Source organism: Procambarus clarkii, chromosome 15 (genome assembly GCF_040958095.1).
Source record: "Procambarus clarkii isolate CNS0578487 chromosome 15, FALCON_Pclarkii_2.0, whole genome shotgun sequence".
In the NCBI taxonomy this organism is placed as follows: Eukaryota; Metazoa; Arthropoda; class Malacostraca; order Decapoda; family Cambaridae; genus Procambarus; species Procambarus clarkii.
The window spans coordinates 46,798,064-46,822,927 of record NC_091164.1 but is presented as its reverse complement, the minus strand read 5'-3'; the positions used below and the strand labels follow the sequence as shown (position 1 = coordinate 46,822,927).

Here is a 24,864-nt window from a genome sequence, read left to right as displayed (position 1 = left end):
TGGATGGGGTGAGGTGGGTAATAGGGTATTAATTTCATCAACACAAGACAGAACACGAAACAATGGGTATTGAAATGGAAGTGATTGTAGAAACCCTGTTGGTCCATATTTCTTAATGCTTCTATATTGGAACGGAGTCTTGAGGTGGGTAGAATATAGTTGTGCATTAATTGGCTGTTGATTGCTGGTGTTGACTTCTTAATGTGCAGTGCCTCGCAAACGTCAAGCCGTCTGCTATCGCTGAATCTATCGATGATTTCTGTGTTGTTTACTAGGATTTCTCTGGCGATGGTTTGGTTGTGGGAAGAGATTATATGTTCCTTAATGGAGCCCTGTTGCTTATGCATCGTTAAACGCCTAGAAAGAGATGTTGTTGTCTTGCCTATATACTGGGTTTTTTGGAGCTTACAGTCCCCAAGTGGGCATTTGAAGGCATAGACGACGTTGGTCTCTTTTAAAGCGTTCTGCTTTGTGTCTGGAGAGTTTCTCATGAGTAGGCTGGCCGTTTTTCTGGTTTTATAGTAAATCGTCAGTTGTATCCTCTGATTTTTGTCTGTAGGGATAACGTTTCTATTAACAATATCTTTCAGGACCCTTTCCTCCGTTTTATGAGCTGTGGAAAAGAAGTTCCTGTAAAATAGTCTAATAGGGGGTATAGGTGTTGTGTTAGTTGTCTCTTCAGAGGTTGCATGGCGTTTCACTTTCCTTCTTATGATGTCTTCGACGAAACCATTGGAGAAGCCGTTGTTGACTAGGACCTGACAACAGTGAAAAGAAATGTACGAAAGATTGAGAAAACTCGTGTTAGAATTATTAATCTTACTTTTTCGGTCATATTTAATAATATATATATATATATATATATATATATATATATATATATATATATATATATATATATATATATATATATATATATATATATATATATATATATATATATATATATATATGTCGTACCTAGTAGCCAGAACTCACTTCTCAGCCTACTATGCAAGGCCCGATTTGCCTAATAAGCCAAGTTTTCATGAATTAATGTTTTTTCGTCTACCTAACCTACCTAACCTAACCTAACCTAGCTTTTTTTGGCTACCTAACCTAACCTTACCTATATATATAGGTTAGGTTAGGTTAGGTAGGGTTGGTTAGGTTCGGTCATATATCTACGTTAATTTTAACTCCAATAAAAAAAAATTGACCTCATACATAGTGAAAAGGGTAGCTTTATCATTTCATAAGAAAAAAATTATAGTAAATATATTAATTCAGGAAAACTTGGCTTATTAGGCAAATCGGGCCTTGAATAGTAGGCTGAGAAGTGAGTTCTGGCTACTAGGTACGACATATATATATATATATATATATATATATATATATATATATATATATATATATATATATATATATATATATATATATATATATATATATATATATAGAACTTTATATATATAATATATAATTATATTATATATATATATATATATATATATATATATATATATATATATATATATATATATATATATATATATATATATATATATATATATAAACCTGGCTGGAAGCGAATGGAACATTGTGTGAAAATTTCAAAGCAATCGGTGAAGAACTTTCGGAGATTAGCGCTTTTGACGAAACGAACATTTCCATTTATATATATATATACATATATAAATATATATATATATATATATATATATATATATATATATATATATATATATATATATATATATGTCGTACCTAATAGCCAGAACGTACTTCTCAGCCTACAATTCAGGGCCCGATTTGCCTAATAAGCCAAGTTTTCCTGAATTAATATATTTTCTCAAATTTTTTTCTTATGAAATGATAAAGCTACCCATTTCATTATGTATGAGGTCAATTTTTTTTTATTGGAGTTAAAATTAACGTAGATATATGACCGAACCTAACCAACCCTACCTAACCTAACCTAACCTATCTTTATGGGTTAGGTTAGGTTAGGTAGCCGAAAAAGCTAGGTTAGGTTAGGTTAGGTAGGTTAGGTAGTCGAAAAACAATTAATTCATGAAAACTTGGCTTATTAGGCAAATCGGGCCTTACCTAGTAGGCTCAGAAGTGCGTTCTGGCTACTAGGTACGACATATATATATATATATATATATATATATATATATATATATATATATATATATATATATATATATATATATATATATATATATACAAGCCGAAACGTTCACCTCATTTCATATTTCTCTGTGTATTTTCCGCATATATATATATATATAGGGGGGGTACCACCACTGGTGTAATTATAGGGACCCACAGCCTCAGAGAAGGGAACACAGAGCACTCAGGGAAAAACTTGACATTTAACTCTGAATACGAAAGAGTGTTCACTTCTCCTACCACCCCCTTTTTTTTTTTATTATGATGTACACTTTATTATGCAAGGTTATACAGTTACATATCTGATTTTATACAAAAAATGAACATTAAGAGGACACAAGAAAAAGTTCGCTTCCTAGAGGCTGTAGATTTCCTCGAACTCCTCCGACGCCGGGCAGGAACCGAGGATGCAGCGGGCATTTCCCCTCTGGATCGCGACACTGAGGCGCTGAAAGAGAAAACTTGCTGCTCTAGGGTCTCTTGTGGTGTCAATGAGCTTGGAACCAAGATCCTTAAGAAACCTTCTTGCACTCTCACCCCATGGGCCTAGGGTCTCAGACCCTATTGGAACGAAATTGTACCTTTGATCTAATTGCCTGTACTTGACTGACTTTTGTTTTTCTCTGTGTGTCGCTGCGGCTCCTGCCGTGCCGGCAGAGAGGGTGATGTATGTCGTTGCCAGGGTGGATACGCAAGTATAGTCCCATGCTAACTGCCTGCCACCCTTCCACGGACGCAGTGTGATTCCGTCTGGTCGGCCGGCAAAGCTAACAGAGTCACGGTTCAGTAGGTTGCGGGGCTCTCTCTCCGCTGGACACTGAGCAGAGGCAAGGCTTCTTTTAATGATGTCGTTGACTTCGTCGTGTCTAGTGTGCCAACCACCCGATTTTCCACAGTGCAGGCCATGCAATCCATATTCGTCAGCATCTGCCTCGCCGCAAATACACCTGTGAACAGTGTGGATAGGGGCAGCAAGGCGGAGAGCGACTGCAATACGGAGCTCCTGCGGATCAAGACGTGTGCCTGTCGCAGACATAGGGACTGCCAGAAGGAAGTCCCCTGCATGGGGAGCCTGCACAGCTGTGAGGCGTGCACGATCACTGGGGGTTGTTGCTGCCTCCAGCAAAGCTGTGGCTTCTTTGTCTGCAATGGGGCTGTCCCAACTGGATTGTTTCTTGGCTTTCGGCATGGCTGGTCTGAGTGCTGGGTCTGTCATGGCACCCCATTTCGTGTCACATTCCGTGTAGTGGGGGTCCTGTATCCCCGCTACATCACTCAGGGTGTCAGGTAGAATTTCCTTAACCAGGTCATCTGATGCTGAGGAGGAAGACAGGAAGGCTGGGACTGCAATTTGGGTGGCGGTGCGGACACCCAAGCCACCGAGCCTGACAGGAAGAGTGGCTTGTTTCCACTGGCATTCGTTGAGAGAGAGGTTAACAACTTTTTCCAGCATGGTCTTCAGTAGGAGGTCATACTCGTCAAGCTTTGGGTTGTTGTAAGATGGGGCGCACCTCAGAAAGTAGGTTAGCCTCGGAAGGGATAGGCATTTGGTGAGGAGATAAAAAGCATCGTGGGCATCGATGTCACCTATTCTGTCTTCCATCCTCCTAAGGTCTGCGATTTTCTTGTCGAGGATCTCCTCAATGGCGTTAGACCCGAGGGGAGCTCCAAGGAGGGTGCTGTTCTCGGCCCTAATGACATGGGCTCCAGGCAAGGCAGACCTTATTCTAGCTACGATGTCTGAGTTGGAGGAGACTACTTCACACTTGGAAGGGTTCAGGACGAGACCCAGGCTTACTTCTTGCTCCCTTATTTTCCTGATATCTGACAAGAGGTGGTCTACGGTGCCAGCTATAGTGCCATCATCCAAAAACCAGATGTTGAACTCGCTGGACAAGCTTTCGGTGATTTCTTTTAAGACTAAGCAGAAAAGAAGGGGAGCAAGAGGATCACCTTGCTGAACACCTTCACATGATCTGATTTCATGTTCACCAAAGAGCAGTTTTGACTCGCCACTGTAGCACGATAGTATGAACGGGTAGAGGGGCCGGAAATGGCGATGTACGGCACAAAGTACTGCATCTCTTCTTACCATGTTGAAGGCATTCTTAAAGTCCAGTTTGAGCAGGGCCTTTTCATCAGAAATGTTTGTGATGTATGCTCGTGCTGCATGGGCAGCCGCTTCACAGCCTTGGGGGATTCCAAATCCTAGCTGGATTGGTTTCAGCAATTCAGCCGCTTGCTGGCTGACAACCCTCGTAGCAGCCTTGGCAATCAGGCGTCGGAGAGTGTTGCCAACAGCGATTGGCCTGATTCCTTCGTCCTTCTTTTTGAGAGCACAGAGGGAGGCACCAAAAAAGAGAGGCCTGATGACCTCAGGTATCTCACCAGCCAGGCACATGTTGACGAACCTTGTGAGTTCCATAAGAAGATCTTGTGCAGCATCACCAACCGCAGGATTTAACATTTGCTTGATATGTTGAGGTTTTAACCCTGTAAAGCCGCCTGCTGACCCAGGTGGAAAAGAAAGGGCTGCTTTGTAGACCTCAGATTCACCAACTGTTAATGGGTCTGAAATGGTGTCGGCTGATGGCGGAACGATGTTGTCGCCTTGAGGGGCTCTGGGTGGGTGCTTGCTTTGCAGGGCCCGTGCTGTGGCTGAGTTTCGAGGAGCAATTTTCTCGTCACTGGTGAGGACTCTAATAGCACTTGCGGTATTTCCCTCTTCAATTTTCTTGGTGATTTGTGCTCTGATTTTGTACGTTTCCGGTATGTTGTTGTTACCATTTCTGCGGTGGGTGTGTTTTGCTCGGAGAGGCAGGCGAACTAGGTTGTCCCCCCTTGGGTATTCATTTATCGCCCTCAGGACCGAGGAAGCAAGTGATTTGTCCCTCCTTGGAGGGACGGTGAGGCATACATTGCCAAACAGAAGGACATTATGCCACGCTTGAATGTTAGCTTGAATATATATATATATATATATATATATATATATATATATATATATATATATATATATATACATATATATATATATATATATATATATATATATATATATATATATATATATATATATATATATATATATATATATATATATATATATATATATATATATATATGTCGTACTATTCAAGGCCCGATTTGCCTAATAAGCCAAGTTTTCCTGAATTAATATATTTACTATAATTTTTTTCTTATGAAATGATAAAGCAACCCTTTTCTCTATGTATGAGGTCAATTTTTTTTTATTGGAGTTAAAATTAACGTAGATATATGACCGAACCTAACCAACCCTACCTAACCTAACCTAACCTATATTTATAGGTAAGGTTAGGTTAGGTAGCCAAAAAAAGCTAGGTTAGGTTAGGTTAGGTAGGTTAGGTAGACGAAAAAACATTAATTCATGAAAACTTGACTTATTAGGCAAATCGGGCCTTGAATAGTAGGCTGAGAAGTGCGTTCTGGCTATTAGGTACGACATATATATATATATATATATATATATATATATATATATATATATATATATATATATATATATATATATATATATATATATGTATATATATATATATATATGTCGTACCTAGTAGCCAGAACGCACTTCTCAGCCTACTATGCATGGCCCGATTTGCCTAATAACCCAAGTTTTCCTGAATTAATATATTTTCTCAAATTATTTTCTTATGAAATGATAAAGCTACCCATTTCATTATGTATGAGGTCAATTTTTTTTTATTGGAGTTAAAATTAACGTAGATATATGACCGAACCTAACCAACCCTACCTAACCTAACCTAACCTATCTTTATACGTTAGGTTAGGTTAGGTAGCCGAAAAAGTTAGGTTAGGTTAGGTAGGTTAGGTAGTCGAAAAAACATTAATTCATGAAAACTCGGCTTATTAGGCAAATCGGGCCTTGCATAGTAGGCTGAGAAGTGCGTTCTGGCTACTAGGTACGACATATATATATATATATCTACATATATATATATATATATATATATATATATATATATATATATATATATATATATATATTATATATATATATATATATATAAAATATATATATATATATATATATATATATATATATATATATATATATATATATGTATATATATATATATATATATATATATATATATATATATATATATATATATATATATATATATATATATATATATATATATGCGGAAAATACACAGAGAAATATGAAATGAGGTGAACGTTTCGGCTTGTTAAAGCCTTTAACTACCCAAACGTCTAATGCATTGTATCTACATACGAGTTTATGCGATCACAATATTACCTGGAATGGGGCAAAAAGCATTACCAATTGTGGGGATTTCGTGGAACGGAATTTAATTGAATCTGCTCTAATCAGTGTCCAAATCTTCTTAATGTTAGTACTGAAATGTACAAACTTGATCCATTTTTAAGTTATAATATTGCACAACAGTTTAAGAAACAACTCTGATAGAGAGGCTTACAATGTCTCATTATAATTTTATATTCATATATTGTGTGTTCATGAGGCTTTTCTTTAATCTTTCATCCTTTTTCTCTGACCGCTTAATCCTCTTTGACCATTCTAAGCTAAGCCATACCTGTTTCTGGTTAATTCTTTCCCTAGGGATGGGTTGGTCAGGTGTCGGCCTATATATCCTTCCCCTTCTCCCTTCTCCTTTAGTCAGTCTGGTGTTGACAAAGGCTTTAACAAGCCGAAACGTTCACCTCATTTCATATTTCTCTGTGGATTTGCCGCATAAAATGATCATTGTTTTGTGATCGTCAATTGCATCTTTATATATATATATATATATAAATATATATATATATATATATATATATATATATATATATATATATATATATATATATATATAAATATATATATAAATATATATATATATATATATATATATATATATATATATATATATATATATATATATATATATATATATATATATATATAAATATATATATATATATATATATATATATATATATATATATATATATATATATATATATATATATATATATATATATGTGTGTGTGTTGTACCTAGTAGCCAGAACTCACTTCTCAGCCTACTATGCAAGGCCCGATTTGCTTAATAAGCCAAGTTTTCTGAATTAATATATTTTCTCTATTTTTTTTCTTATGAAATGATAAAGCTACCCATTTCATTATGTATGAGGTCAATTGTTTTTTATTGGAGATAAAATTAAAGTAGATATATGACCGAACCTAACCAACCCTACCTAACCTAACCTAACCTATCTTTATAGGTTAGGTAGCCGAAAAAGTTAGGTTAGGTTAGGTTAGGTAGTCGAAAAACAATTAATTCATGAAAACTTGGCTTATTAGGCAAATCAGGCCTTGCACAGTAGGCTGAGAAGTGAGTTCTGGCTACTAGGTACGACATATATATATATATATATATATATATATATATATATATATATATATATATGTCGTACCTAGTAGCCAGAACGCACTTATCAGCCTACAATGCAAGGCCCGAATTGCCTAATATGCCAAGTTTTCATGAATTAATATGTTTTCTCTAGTTTTTTCTTACGAAGTGATAAAGCTACCCATTTCATTATGTATGAGGTCAATTTTTTTTAATGGAGTTAAAATTAACGTAGATATATGACCGAACCTAACCAACCCTACCTAACCTAACCTAACCTATCTTCATAGGTTAGGTTCGGTTAGGTAGCAGAAAAAGCTAGGTTAGGTTAGGTTAGGTAGGTTAGGTAGTCGAAAAAACATAAATTCATGAAAACTTGGCTTATTAGGCAAATCGGGCCTTGAATAGTAGGCTGATAAGTACGTTCTGGCTATTAGGTACGACATATATATATATATATATATATATATATATATATATATATATATATATATATATATATATATAAATATATATATATATGTCGTACCTAGTAGCCAGAACGCACTTCTCAGCCTACTATGCAAGGCCCAATTTGCCTAGTAAGCCAAGTTTTCATGAATTAATTGTTTTTCGACTACCTAACCTACCTAACCTAACCTAACCTAACTTTTTCGGCTACCTAACCTAACCTAACCTATAATGATAGGTTAGGTTAGGTTAGGTAGGGTTGGTTAGGTTCGGTCATATATCTACGTTAATTTTAACTCCAATAAAATAAAATTGACCTCATACATAAAGAAATGGGTAGCTTTATCATTTTATAAGAAAAAATTTAGAGAAAATATATTAATTCATGAAAAGTTGGCTTATTAGGCAAATCGGGCCTTGTATAGTAGGCTGAGAAGTGCGTTCTGGCTACTAGGTACGATATATATTTATATAACAATGGAAATGTTTGTTTGTTCAAAATCGCTAATCTCCGAAAGTTCTTTACTGATTGCCTTGAAATTTTTTCACAACGTTCCATTCGCATCCGAGCGGTTTTTTATATACATATTATATATATGTTACGTCTGTGACAGGAAAAAAACATGCTTTTATGAAAAACTGTATTTTTTCATGTGAGGGAAATCTTTGAAACCACTTTACCGATTGGTTTGAAATTTTGACACAACGTTGCATTCGAATAGGCGCGTATTTTTATATACCTACTATATACATACCTCACCTATGACAGGAAAAAACATGCTGTTTTTGAAAAACAGCGCCATCTGTTGGAGAGAGGAGCAACACACTTGCAATACTAAATATGTTATGAATTCCATTTCAATGTTTCCGATTGCATTGATAAATTTAATTTTCATAGATTTCGATTTATTTTAATTTGTATTGAATTATTTGTTGTGACATTGTTTTGGAATTAAGCTGTATTGTTTACCATACCGTTCATTTCATCATTATATGTATAAATGCCACACCAGTGACAGGTAAAAATATTAATTTTTTTAAGAAATAGCGCCATCTGTTGCACGTAAGAGCCACACACACTATCCTAAATATTTTACAATTCCATTTCAATGTCTTCTACTGCATTGATAAATTAAATTTTCATACATTTCGATTTATTTTCATTTGATTTAATTATTTTGTGAGACATAACATTGAAACTGAGCTATACCGTACCGATCACTTCGTTTGTATGAGTATAGATGCCACGACTGTGACAAGTAATTTTTTTTTTAAACAGCGCCATTTGTTGCACATAAGAGCCATCCACACTATACTAAATATGTTAAGATTCCATTTCATTGTTTCCGATTGCATTGATAAATTGAATTTTCATAGATTTCGATTTATTTTAATTTTGATTCAATTATTTTGAGTGACATTGCATTGGAATTGAGCTGCGTTGTTTACCATACCATACATTTTACAACCCGTTCTCGCAAATTCGTAAAGTCAATATTGACTTATTAACTACGTGCATAGGTGATATACTAAACATAATAGATACTCTTAAAAAGATTCATAGAAAACACCGACCTTACCTAACCTTGTTAGTAATCTTAAGATAAGCATCTTATTGCTTCGTAATTACAATTATTACTTAACCTATACCTATTATAGGATAGGTAATGATTGTAATTACGAAGCTATAAGATGCTTATCTTAAGATACTAACAAGGTTAGGTAAGGTCGGTGTTTTCTATGAATCTTTTTAAGGGTATCTATTATGTTAAGTATGTCACCCATGCACATATTTAATAAGTCAATATTGACTTATTAAATTTGCGAGAACGGGATGCATTTTGTGAGTATAAGTATAGATGCCACACCTGTGACAGGTAAAAATATGGATTTAAAAAAAAAAAACGCCATCTGTTGCACGTACTAGCAACTCACACTATACTAAATACGTTATGATTCTACTTCAATGTTTCCCATATCATTGATATATTGAATTTTCATAGATTTCAATACCGGTTTCCATACTGTTCATTTCGTGACCATAGTTTATTTTTTTTTTTTCATATTTTCATTTCATTTTCTAACTGTTTTTCTTATATTTCAGTGATGGGAACATCAGATCACTTGAAGTTCCAAATTTTCTGATGGGAACATCAGACCATTTGGGAAGGCATCGGACGAGGGAGTGGGGAATGGTGATGATGTTGGTACGGAAGTGAGAGGCGGTGGAAGGGATGAGGGGACAAGGGAGGGGGTAATGGTGGGGAAGGACGAGGGGACAGGGGGGGTGTCGGATGGTGGGGACGAGGGGATGGGTGAAGGGGGAATGGTTGGGAGGACTGGGGGACAAGGAAGGTTGCTGAGCTATATATATATATATATATATATATATATATATATATATATATATATATATATATATATATATATATATATATATATATATATATATATATATATATATATATATATATTTATATATATATATATATATATATATATATATATATATATATATATATATATATATATAGATATATATATATATATATATATATGCAACAATGATCACAAAAACACTGATCCAAGTATGCAGTATAACCACATATGAAAAATAGAAAATATTGATTCTACTTTGATTCTTTGATTCTACTTTGCTCTGATGAAGGCGAATTAGCCGAAAACGCGTTAAGCATTTTCTATTTTTCATATGTGGTTATACTGCATATATATATATATATATATATATATATATATATATATATATATATATATATATATATATATATATATATATATATATATATATATGCAATTGACGATTACAAAACACTGATCATGTTATGCGGAAAATCCACAGAGAAATATGATATGAGGTGAACGTTTCGGCTTATTAAAGCCTTTGTCAACACCAGACTGATGTTGCTGTGTGACTGTTCAGTCTGGTGTTGACAAAGGCTTTAATGAGCCGAAACGTTCACCTCATTTCATATTTCTCTGTGGATTTTCCGCATATATATATATATATATATATATATATATATATATATATATATATATATATATATATATATATATATATATATATATATATATATATATACATACATACATAAATACACATATATTTGGGATGTAATTTGAATGTGAAATAACTGGAGCAATTTGTTTATGAAATTGAAACAATTGATAACAATTGATTATTCAAACTGACATTACAATACTATAATATTGGCAGGGCGACAACAGCCAAGGACTGTTCTGAACTGTACTGCCGGGGAGCGAGGATGGATGGCGTCTACTTCATCAAACCTGACAGGTAATATTATATCATCCAAACTATGCCAGGTTAACTTTCCAGGTCGAGCCAAGTTAATTATCAAGGTTGTACCTGGTTAACTATCCAGGTCGGGCCAGGTCAACCATTCAAGTTGAGTGAGATGAACCATGCAGGTCGACAATCCAGTCATGTCAGGTCGACAGTACAGGTCGTTCTAGGGCGACATTACAGACCGTGACAGGTCGACAGAACAGGTCGTGCCAGGTCGATAATTTAGGTCATGCCAAGTCATCTATCCATGTTATCTATCAAGGTCGTGCTAGGCCATCAATCATCGTCATGCCAGGTCAGCCATCAAGTTCGTGCCTGGTCAATCATCGAGGTCGTACATGGTCAATTATCAAAGTCATGTTAGGTCAACCAGACAGGTGGTGCCAGGTCGTCCATCTGGATGGTGTCAAGTCAGCAAAGATTATGCCAGCAGCTCATTCAATGTAAGGTACGGGAAGTAACAGAGTTCCCAGAAGTAACACATTTTACCTCTGGGAACTAAACTGTACTAGTTGGTAAGGCTACAAGTAAACACATTATTGTATCACAATATTTCTCTCTCCGATTCACGGAGGACTAAAATACTTGTTTCGAAACTTTGTATCCTAACCATCTATATACTCATAATTATTTTAATCTAAAATTTATTTAAAATAAAATAAAAAATAATATTAACGAGAGAGGCTTAACTGTATAAGCTGACTTGTTTATGCTCCAGTAAAGATGTCAGGAATTTCTACACTTATTTACCATCCCATGGCATAATAAGTTAAAATGGTTGTGTTAGGAGAATACTATCATTACTAATTTACTAACCTTTCACAGAAAACAAATTTAACAACATATTAGGGAGAATGGGATGTTGCCACATAAGCATATTTACGATTTATGAGGGATATTTACTCCTGTGAATAACTAAAACTTTCAGTCTAAAGTTCATATTCACAAAAAAGTGTTCTGTGTGACTAATCGTAATTAACTGATACATAAATCCAAGCTTCCTCCTCTAAGTCCATAATATCGAAAATTTATCTGTGCTGGTCGGGGCGTCCCAAGCCGAGGAGGAAGTGGACCCGCATATTGTGTGCATGACACTTGATACGTTAACACGTACTCGGTTTACTTAAGAATTCACATGTGAACATACCAGATATTTCCCGTGATTCATGGCACAGGATACATAGAAGCTCACCTAATCCACGATCTCGCTACTTCGGAAGTATCGTTTCCTGTCTACTAGTAAGAAATATCAGTAAATCTGCCCAGTAGTATAGATAATTCTTGTACTCACCTAGTTGTGGCTTGCGGGGGTTGAGCTTGGGCTCTTTGGTCCCGCCTTTCAGCCGTCGGTCAACTGGTGAAGAGATTCTTGAGCCTACTGGGCTCAGTCATATCTTCATTTGAAACTGTGTATATAATTTGCCTCCACCACATCACTGCTTAATGCATTCCATTTCATAACTACTCTGACACTGAAAAAATTATTGTTAATGTCTCTGTGGCTCATTTGGGTACTAAGTTTGCACCTGTGTCCCCTTGTTCGTATTCCACCAGTGCTAAAGTGTTTCACTTTGTTCACCCTGTCAATTCCCCTGAAAATTTCGTAGGTGGTTATCATGTCTTCCCTTACTCCTCAGTTTTCCAGGGACGTGAGGTGTAGTTCCCTTAGCCTTTCCTCGTAGCCCATACCTCTCAGTTCCGGGACTAGTCTGTTGGCATATCTCTGAATCTACTCTAACTTTGTCTTGTGTTTAACTTGGTATAGCCTGCAGACTGGAGTTGCATATTCCAGTATTGATCTGACATAAGTGGTATACAAGGTCCCGAATGACTCCTTACACAAGTTGCTAAAGGCAGTTCTTATGTTGGCCAATTTAGCATATCCCGCTGATGATAGCCTTTTCATGTGGGTCTCTGGGGCCAGGTTCGGTGTGATATCACCCCAGATATTTATCTCTATTTGACTCTTCCAGGATTTCACCTCCCAGATGGTACTGTGTGTTCAGCCTTCTGCTCCCTTCGACTAATTTCATTTACATTTTTCTGAGTTGTACTTTAGAAGCCATTTTTAGACAATTCCTCCAGTTTATTCAGGTCGTCCTTTAGCTCCGTCTATCTTCATCTGTCTTGATTCTTCACATAATTTTTGCATCGTCAGCAAAAATTTAGAGGAATGAGTCTATACCCTCTGGAAGATCGTTTAAATATATTAGAAACAGGATGGATCCAAGTACACAGCTCTGTGGGAATCCGCTGGTGACATCTCGCTTCTCTGATGTCTCCCCCTCAGAGTTACTCGCTGTTTCCTGTTGCTTAGGTAGTCCCGTTTCCACTGGAGCACCTTACCTTTTATTCCTGACTGTTGCTCCAACTTTTGTAACAGCCTTTTATGGGGTACTGTGTCAAAGGCTTGCTTACCTAATTTTTGTTGTTTGATCATAGAATTCAATTAAACCTGCGAGGCACGATTTACCATCTCTGATGGTAGATCGTGGTGGTGTTGTGTGGTGTGTTACAAAGCTATTTCCCTCCAGATGCTCTACGAACCTTTTCCTCACGATTTTCACCATCATCTTGCATGGTATACAAGTTAGGGAAACTGGCCTGTAGTTTAGTGCCTCTTGCCTGTCACCCTTTTTGTATATTGGGACTACATTAGCAGTCTTCCAGCTTTCCGGTAGGTCTCCTGTTTCCAGTGATCTGCTTTACACCATGGAGAGTGGCACACGCTTCTGCACATTATTTTGGTATTCATGGTGAGATTCTGTCAGGCCTAACAGCCTTTGTCACATCCAGCTCCAGTAGACACCTTTTAACCTCATCACTGGTGAGGTAAAATTCCTCCAAGGTTGCTTGGATTGCCTCATCCTCATTTAGTGCAGGGGCTTCTCCTTGTTCTATTGTGAATACCTCCTGGAATCTCTTGTGGAGTTCTTCATACACCTCCTTGTCGTTCTCTGTGTATCCGCTCTCCCCTTTTCTCAGTTTCATCAGTTTTGCTTGGGACTTAGTAGCTTTACTTGCGATGTCATTTTCATATTGTCTCTCTGCTTCTCTCCTCAATCTGAGGTACTCATTTCTGGCCGTCTGGTATCTCCCTCTGCTCTCTGGTGTTCTGTTATTCCTGGAGTTTCTTCATGTTCTTGTACTCAATTGCTTCGCTACGTTGCATTCCTAATTAAACCATGGATCCTTCTGTTGATTTACTTTTTCTCCTTTTTGGCCGGGATAAATTTGTCTGCAGCTTACTGGCACTTCTGGGTGACATAGTCAATCATATCCTGCACGGTCTTCTCTCTGAGTTCTGATTCCCATGGTATTCCCCTTAAGAAATTCCACATCTGGTCATGGTCATATTTTCCTCTTCGGTAATTGAAACTTCTCCCTTTCAATCCCATCCTCGGATAGGTTATCCCTACCTCTAGCAGATACTCGAATGTCAATACACTGTGATCATTCATTCCCATCCTACTATTAGTATTCGTTGCCTTAGACATACGGTGCTAGCTTGGTTATAGAGAATACACAGTAGTTCACTTCAGTAGTTTATTGGGTAAAGAAAACAAATTATAGATGCGGCTGGCGAAGGTCCTAAGTAACTCTGGTCTCGTGAGATACGGAGGCCTCCCTCAAGAACGGCCAGTGCCGTCTCTGTGCGGACTGACGTCAGAGGCCTACTCGCCTGTGATTGGCTATAACCCAACCGTCATACAATTTGAGTGCTAACACCGCTCGGACATGCTACCAAGTCGACGTCCCTTGTCGACAGGCTCTGGATAGAAAGATAGTTATACTGATACTAAAAGGACCTCGGTGGCATGCAATAATAGCTTACAAGTAAAATATCATGTTAAATATTAAAAGGTAGATCAAGTGTGCAGAAATACTAACACCTCTCGGCATGTGCACAAAAATAACAATATAATTACTCAGTAGAAAATCGTGGTAACAAAAATCTAATCTAATCGGTAACAAAAATGGTAATCTGAACAGGAACATGTCTCAGTATAAGATATAAATAATGCAACTTAAGTACTGCTTAACACAAAAATTATTAACATCATATGTTAATAGCATGTGCTTGAAAAAAATACAATTATCTGCTTTAATGGACAAAAGATCCTGACCAAACAACCACAAAGTAAATTTAAGATTACATAATGGAGAAATAAAATTCATTACAATATATTTCCAAGATATTAACAAGTACTGAATCAAGAAGGCTAACATCTTAGTGATAGTAGTCAGGCATCACTGGCCTCAGTGTGGTTGCTAGAACATTAACGGAACTCTTGATGACATCAACTGTAAAAATAAAAATAGCACAGTAAACTTAACAATGGCATCTGATTTATGACACAAAAGAAAGTTGAAGAAACTTCATTATAAATTTTATAATGATTCACTATATATATATATATATATATATATATATATATATATATATATATATATATATATATATATATATATATATATATATATATATATATATATATATATATATGTCGTACCTAATAGCCAGAACGCACTTCTCAGCCTACTATTCAAGGCCCGATTTGCCTAATAAGCCAAGTTTTCATGAATTAATGTTTTTTCGTCTACCTAACCTACCTAACCTAACCTAACCTAGCTTTTTTTGGCTACCTAACCTAACCTTACCTATAAATATAGGTTAGGTTAGGTTAGGTAGGGTTGGTTAGGTTCGGTCATATATCTACGTTAATTTTAACTCCAATAACAAAAAATTGACCTCATACATAGAGAAAAGGGTTGCTTTATCATTTCATAAGAAAAAAATTATAGTAAATATATTAATTCAGGAAAACTTGGTTTATTAGGCAAATCGGGCCTTGAATAGTAGGCTGAGAAGTGAGTTCTGGCTACTAGGTACGACATATATATATATATATATATATATATATATATATATATATATATATATATATATATATATATATATATATATATATATGTCGTACCTAGTAGCTAGAACTCACTTCTCAGCCTACTATGCAAGGCTCGATTTGCCTAATAAGCCAAGTTTTCATGAATTAATTGTTTTTCGACAGCCTAACCTACGTAACCTAACCTAACCTAACTTTTCTGCTACCTAACCTAACCTAACCTATAAAGATAGGTTAGGTTAGGTTAGGTAGGGTTGGTTAGGTTCGGTTATATATCTATGTTAATTTTAACTCCAATAAAAAGAATTGACCTCATACATAATGAAATGGGTAGCTTTATCATTTCATAAGAAAAAAAATTAGAGAAAATATAATAATTCATGAAAACTTGGCTTATTAGGCAAATCGGGCCTTGCATAGTAGGCTGAGAAGTGTGTTCTGGCTACTAGGTACGACATATATATATATATATATATATATATATATATATATATATATATATATATATATATATATATATATATATATATATATATATATATATATATATATATAACTGAAAACTCACACCCCAGAAGTGACTCGAACCCATCAGTTGCATATGTCCTGGGGACCATTCAGGCTTGTTCGCATATATATATATATATATATAGTACAGGCTGGATCACGATACACTCTGTCGGCTATCATTCCGATTGTCTCGTCCACAGGTACGTTGGTAAACAGCGATTCTACGTCCAACGAGGCTCTTATCCCTGTGGCCCGTGTGCCCCGCAGTAAGTCAACAAATTCCTTTGGAGACTTCAGGCTGAAGGCGCAAGGAACATAAGGAGTCAGCAGGCCGTTGAGTCGCTTCGCCAGTCTGTACGTGGGTGTGGGTATCTGGCTAATGATTGGGCGAAGTGGGTTTCCAGGCTTGTGCGTCTTGACATTTCCATACGCATATCCACGTACCTGTGGACGAGACAATCGGAATGATAGCCGACAGAGTGTATCGTGATCCAGCCTGTACTCCTCTTGACATACCAGAAAATATTCTGAGGAAACTACTCCAAGCTTGTACTAAAGAGGCACCCTTCTTGAGCCCGGATGGGCACATGTATAAGCAAGTAGATGGGGTCGCCATGGGTTCTCCCCTAGGTGTCCTGTTTGCAAACTTCTACATGGGTACCATCGAGCAAAAAGTCTTAGTCGACATGAACTTGAAACCGGCCATATACTGCAGGTATGTTGACGACATTTTTACACAGGTACCTGATGTCAGACATCTGCAGGAGCTGAAGGAGGCATTTGAGCAGAGTTCCGTGCTGCGTTTCACTTACGAGATGGAAAAGGATGGGAAGCTGCCCTTTCTAGATGTAACAGTCATGGAAAAGGGCGGAGGTTTCCACACTGCAGTCTACACTAAGGAAACAAACATAGGAATGTGCCTAAATGCCAACAGCGACTGCCCAGACAGGTACAAGAGGAGTGTTGTTAACGCATATGTCGACCGTGCTCTCAGCCACAGCTCAGAATGGAAGGAATTCGACGAAGAACTCTGTAGGGTAAGGCAGGTCCTAGTCAATAACGGCTTCTCCAATGGTTTCGTCGAAGACATCATAAGAAGGAAAGTGAAAGTCATGCAACCTCTGAAGAGACAACTAACACAACACCTATACCCCCTATTAGACTATTTTACAGGAACTTCTTTTCCACAGCTCATAAAACGGAGGAAAGGGTCCTGAAAGATATTGTTAATAGAAACGTTATCCCTACAGACAAAAATCAGAGGATACAACTGACGATTTACTATAAAACCAGAAAAACGGCCAGCCTACTCATGAGAAACTCTCCAGACACAAAACAGAACGCTTTAAAAGAGACTAACGTCGTCTATGCCTTCAAATGCCCACTTGGGGACTGTAAGCTCCAAAAAACCCAGTATATAGGCAAGACAAAAACATCTCTTTCTAGGCGTTTAACGATGCATAAGCAACAGGGCTCCATTAAGGAACATATAATCTCTTCCCACAACCAAACCATCGCCAGAGAAATCCTAGTAAACAACACAGAAATCATCGATAGATACAGCGATAGCAGGCGGCTTGACGTTTGCGAGGCACTACACATCAAGAAGTCAACACCAGCAATCAACAGCCAATTATTGCACAACTATATTCTACCCACCTCAAGACTCCGCTCCAATATAGAAGCATCAAGAAATATGGACCAATAGGCTTTCTACAAACACTTCTATTCAATATCCATTGTTTCGTGTTCTGTCTTGTGTTGATGAAATTAATACCCTATTAATACTCTTGTTCTGTCTTGTGTTGATGAAATTAATACCCTATTAATACCACATTTTGTTCTGTCTTATGTTAATGCCACATCACCCCTTCCACCTCACTCAAATGTAGATATAAAATCAGAGATACGTAAGTTCTATTCAGTTGTGTATTTGTGAACTAAAGTCTTTGAAAATGTAATAAGTTTTACGAAACGCGCCCGTGTCGCGTCAGACTACAAATAAAAATGAATTTTGGAGAATTGATTTTTGATTTACCTCCAACAGTGAAGAGTAATGTACGAAAGATTGAGAAAATTCGTGTTAGAATTATTAATCTTACTTTTTCGGTCATATTTAATAATATATGTCTACAAGAAAGACTGCTACCAAAATATACTAATATATGTATATATATATATATATATATATATATATATATATATATATATATATATATATATATATATATATATATATATATATATATATATATATATATATATATATATATATATATATTTAAATGAAAACTCACACCCCAGAAGTGACTCGAACCCATACTGCCAGGAGCACTTTGCTGGCGTACAGGACACATTAACCGCTCGACCAACACGACCGGACAAAAGAGGATCGTAGCTGAGGCTATTTCCATTCCCCCGCCGGCACTCAGTTGGTAATCTTGGGCATGGTATTTTATCAAATCACTTCATTCTTTGGGGCACACGTGAGGAACACGAATGCGAATAAGCCTGAATGGTCCCCAGGACTATATGCAACTGAAAACACACACCCCAGAAGTGACTCGAACCCATACTGCCAGGAACAATCTGCTGGCTTACAGGACACCTTAACCGCTCGACCAACATGCCTGGACAAAAGGGTGATGGTTGCCGAGGTTATTTCCATGCCCCCGCCGGCACTCGGTTGGTAATCACGGGCATGGTATTTTAACAAATCACCTCACTCTTTGGGGCACACGTGAGGAACACAAATGCGAACATATGTTTACAAGAAAGGCTGCTACCAAAATATACTAATATATATATGTATATATATATATATATATATATATATATATATATATATATATATATATATATATATATATATATATATATATAATATATATATATATATATATATATATATATATATATATATATATATATATATATATATATATATATATATATGTCGTACCTAATAGCCAGAATGCACTTCTCTGCCTACTATGCAAGGCCCGATTTGCCTAATAAGCCAAGTTTTCATGAATTAATTGTTTTTCGAGAACCTAACCTACCTAACCTAACCTAACCTAACTTTTTCGGCTACCTAACCTAACCTAACCTATAAAGAAAGGTTAGGTTAGGTTAGGTAGGCTTGGTTAGGTTCGGTCATATATCTACGTTAATTTTAACTTGAATAAAAAAAAATTGACCTCATACATAATGAAATGGGTAGCTTTATCATTTCATAAGAAAAAAATTAGAGAAAATATAATAATTCAGGAAAACTTGGCTTATTAGGCAAATCGGGTCTTGCATAGTAGGCCAAAAAGTGCGTTCTGGCTACTAGGTACGACATATATATATATATATATATATATATATATATATATATATATATATATATATATATATATATATATATATGTCGTACCTAGTAGCCAAAACACACTTCTCAGCCTACTATGCAAGGCTCAATTTGCCTAATAAGCCAAGTTTTCATGAATTAATTGTTTTTCGACTACCTAACCTACCTAACCTAACCTAACCTAACTTTTTCGGCTACCTAACCTAACCTAACCTAACTTTTTCGGCTACCTAACCTAACCTAACCTATAAAGATAGGTTAGGTTAGGTTAGGTAGGGTTGGTTAGGTTCGGTCATATATCTACGTTAATTTTAACTCCAATAAAAAAAAATGACCTCTTACACAATGAAATGGGTAGCTTTATCATTTCATAAGAAAAAAATTAGAGAAAATATATTAATTCAGGAAAACTTGGCTTATTAGGCAAATCGGGCCTTTCATAGTAGGCCAAAAAGTGCGTTCTGGCTACTAGGTACGACATATATATGTACTGTATATATATATATATATATATATATATATATATATATATATATATATATATATATATATATATATATATATATATATATATATATATATATATATATATATATATATATATATATATATATATATATATATATATATATATATATATATATATATCGTACCTAGTAGCCAGAACACACTTCTCAGCCTACTATGCAAGGCCCGATTTGCCTAATAAGCCAAGTTTTCATGAATTAATGTTTTTTCGACTACCTAACCTACCTAACCTAACCTAACCTAACTTTTTCGGCTACCTAACCTAACCTAACCTATAAAGATAGGTTAGGTTAGGTTAGGTAGGGTTGGTTAGGTTCGGTCATATATCTACGTTAATTTTAACTCCAATAAAAAAAAATTGACCTCATACGTAATGAAATGGGTAGCTTTATCATTTCATAAGAAAAAAATTAGAGAAAATATATTAAGGGGGCATATCAATGTAAAATTAAAAGTGGTTCAATTTGCTTATAATTTTTTTTTTTGAAATGGGTATAGAAAGGGATGCAGCTGGTCCAAGTTTCATCATCACACCCTAAACAGAAAAGGAGAAGAAAAATAAACAACGAATTATGCAACGAATTTTCAAATAGTTTCAGGGAACACATGTGTCAACTAAAATCATTTCTATAACACTCAGATATTAAACTAAGCATATAATAAAGGATTTTAGTGATCAGTGTTATCAAAAAAGTGTTTAGTGCAATAATATAATTTTTCAAAGTTACCCTTCTAAAAAAATATGCAATATATGATATTTATAAATTTTTATAAAATCAACAAATAGACTTTGGACTAAAATGTCTACTAGATTCTGTAGAAGCACAAACGCTACATAGAAGGTGTAATTTGCATGTAAATTGATTAATAAATGAAAGCTCTGAAGTAATTTGAAGGTGTAAATTACTTTCCAGAGTAAAATAAAGATCCAAGTTCGGCCACCTGTAGCTGAGCTTGACTTCGACAGATTTCGTTCATAATTGGCACCCTTGCAGATAGGCATCCATTGAGCAAGGTGTGCAAGTTTCATGCAAATCCCTTGATAACAAACGAGAAAAAAATAATGGCCAAACAAAAAAAATATAAAAAAAAAAGAAAAAAAGAAATTTTTTTTTAAATATAAATATACATATTACAATTATTACATATTACAATACATATTACAATTATTACAAGAGTTTGTGCTTCTACAGCACATAGTAGACATTTTAGCTGACACATGTGTTCCCTGATATTATTTGAGAATGTTGAACATTCGTTGCATAATACGTTGTGTATTTTTTTCTCCTTTTCTGTTTAGGGTGTGATGGTGATACTTGGACCAGTTGCAGCCCTTTCTATAACCATTTCATAAAAAAAATTATAAGCAAATTGAACAACTTTTAATTTATAACGATTTAGAATGATATGCCCCCTTAATTCAGTAAAACTTGGCTTATTAGGCAAATCGGGCCTTGCATAGTAGGCTGAGAAGTGTGTTCTGGATACTAGGTACGACATATATATATATATATATGTCGTACCTAGTAGCCAGAACGCACTTCTCGTCCTACTATGCAATGCCAGATTTGCCTAATAAGCCAAATTTTCCTGAATTAATATATTTTCTCTAATTTTTTTCTTATGGAATGATAAAGCTACCCATTTCATTACGTATGAGGTCAATTTCTTTTTATTGGAGTTAAAACTAACATAGATATATGACCAAACCTAACCAACCCTACCTAACTTAACCTAACCTATCTCTATGGGTTAGGTTAGGTTAGGTAGCCGAAAAAGTTAGGTTAGGTTAGGTTAGGTAGGTTAGGTGGACGAAAAACAATTAATTCATGAAAACATGGCTTATTGGGCAAATCGGGCATTGCATAGTAGGCATAAAAGTGCGTTCTGGCTACTAGGTACGACATATATATATATATATATATATATATATATATATATATATATATATATATATATATATATATATATATATATATATATATATATATATATATATATGTATATATATATATATATATATATATATAAATATATATATATATATATATATATATATATATATATATATATATATATATATATATATATATATATATATATATATATGCGAACAAGCCTGAATGGTCCCCAGGACAATATGCAACTGAAAACTCACACCCCAGAAGTGACTCGAACCCATACTCCCAGAAGCAACGCAACTGGTATGTACAAGACGCCTTAATCCACTTGACCATCACGACCGGACAAAATGAGGTGATAGCCTAAGCTATTTGAACCACCCCACCGCCGGCACTCGGATAGTAATCTTGGGCATAGCATTTTACCAAATCACCTCATTCTTTGGGGCACACGTGAGGAACATAAATGCGAACAAGCCTGAATGGTCCCCAGGACAATATGCAACTGAAAACTCACACCCCAGAAGTGACTCGAACCCATACTCCCAGAAGCAACGCAACTGGCATGTACAAGATGCCTTAATCCACTTGACCATCACGACCGGACAAAATGATGTGATAGCCTAAGCTATTTGAACCACCCTACCGCCGGCACTCGGATAGTAATCTTGGGCATAGCATTTTCCCAAATCACCTTATTCTTTGGGGCATACGTGAGGAACACAAATGCGAAAAAGCCTGAATGGTCCCCAGGACAATATGCAACTGAAAACTCACACCCCAGAAGTGACTCAAACCCATACTCCCAGAAGCAACGCAACTGGTATGTACAAGACGCCTTAATCCACTTGACCATCACGACCGGACAAAATGAGGTGATAGCCTAAGCTATTTGAACCACCCCACCGCTGGCACTCGGATAGTAATCTTGGGCATAGCATTTTACCAAATCACCTCATTCTTTGGGGCACACGTGAGGAACACAAATGCGAACAAGCCTGAATGGTCCCCAGGACAATATGCAACTGAAAACTCACACCCCAGAAGTGACTCGAACCCATACTCCCAGAAGCAACGCAACTGGTATGTACAAGACGCCTTAATCCACTTGACCGTCACGACCAGACAAAATGAGGTGATAGCCTAAGCTATTTGAACCACCCCACCGCCGGCACTCGGATAGTAATCTTGGGCATAGCATTTTACCAAATCACCTCATTCTTTGGGGCACACGTGAGGAACACAAATGCGAACAAGCCTGAATGGTCCCCAGGACAATATGCAACTGAAAACTCACACCCCAGAAGTGACTCGAACCCATACTCCCAGAAGCAATGCAACTGGTATGTACAAGACGCCTTAATCCACTTGACCATCACGACCAGACAAAATGAGGTGATAGCCTAAGCTATTTGAACCACCCCACCGCCGGCACTCGGATAGTAATCTTGGGCATAGCATTTTACCAAATCACCTCATTCTTTGGGGCACACGTGAGGAACACAAATGCGAACAAGCCTGAATGGTCCCCAGGACAATATGCAACTGAAAACTCACACCCCAGAAGTGACTCGAACCCATACTCCCAGAAGCAACACAACTGGTATGTACAAGACGCCTTAATCCACTTGACCATCACGACCGGACAAAATGAGGTGATAGCCTAAGCTATTTGAACCACCCCACCGCCGGTACTCGGATAGTAATCTTGGGCATAGCATTTTACCAAATCACCTCATTCTTTGGGGCACACGTGAGGAACACAAATGCGAACAAGCCTGAATGGTCCCCAGGACAATATGCAACTGAAAACTCACACCCCAGAAGTGACTCGAACCCATACTCCCAGAAGCAACGCAACTGGTATGTACAAGACGCCTTAATCCACTTGACCATCACGACCGGACAAAATGAGGTGATAGCCTAAGCTATTTGAACCACCCCACCGCCGGCACTCGGATAGTAATCTTGGGCATAGCATTTTACCAAATCACCTCATTCTTTGGGGCACACGTGAGGAACATAAATGCGAACAAGCCTGAATGGTCCCCAGGACAATATGCAACTGAAAACTCACACCCCAGAAGTGACTCGAACCCATACTCCCAGAAGCAACGCAACTGGCATGTACAAGATGCCTTAATCCACTTGACCATCACGACCGGACAAAATGATGTGATAGCCTAAGCTATTTGAACCACCCTACCGCCGGCACTCGGATAGTAATCTTGGGCATAGCATTTTACCAAATCACCTTATTCTTTGGGGCATACGTGAGGAACACA

At 36.4% G+C, this 24,864-nt stretch overlaps 1 protein-coding gene across 1 annotated transcript in view; it reads left to right on the top strand.

Annotated features, from left to right (window-relative positions):
* The window catches only part of LOC123751636 (putative golgin subfamily A member 6-like protein 19), a 174,579-nt gene that overhangs the window by 57,114 nt on the left and 92,601 nt on the right, over positions 1–24,864 (top strand). The window contains exon 4 of the mRNA XM_069325201.1: positions 11,286–11,366. Coding sequence (XP_069181302.1) covers positions 11,286–11,366 — 81 coding nt within the window. The remainder of the gene's footprint in view (positions 1–11,285; positions 11,367–24,864) is intronic.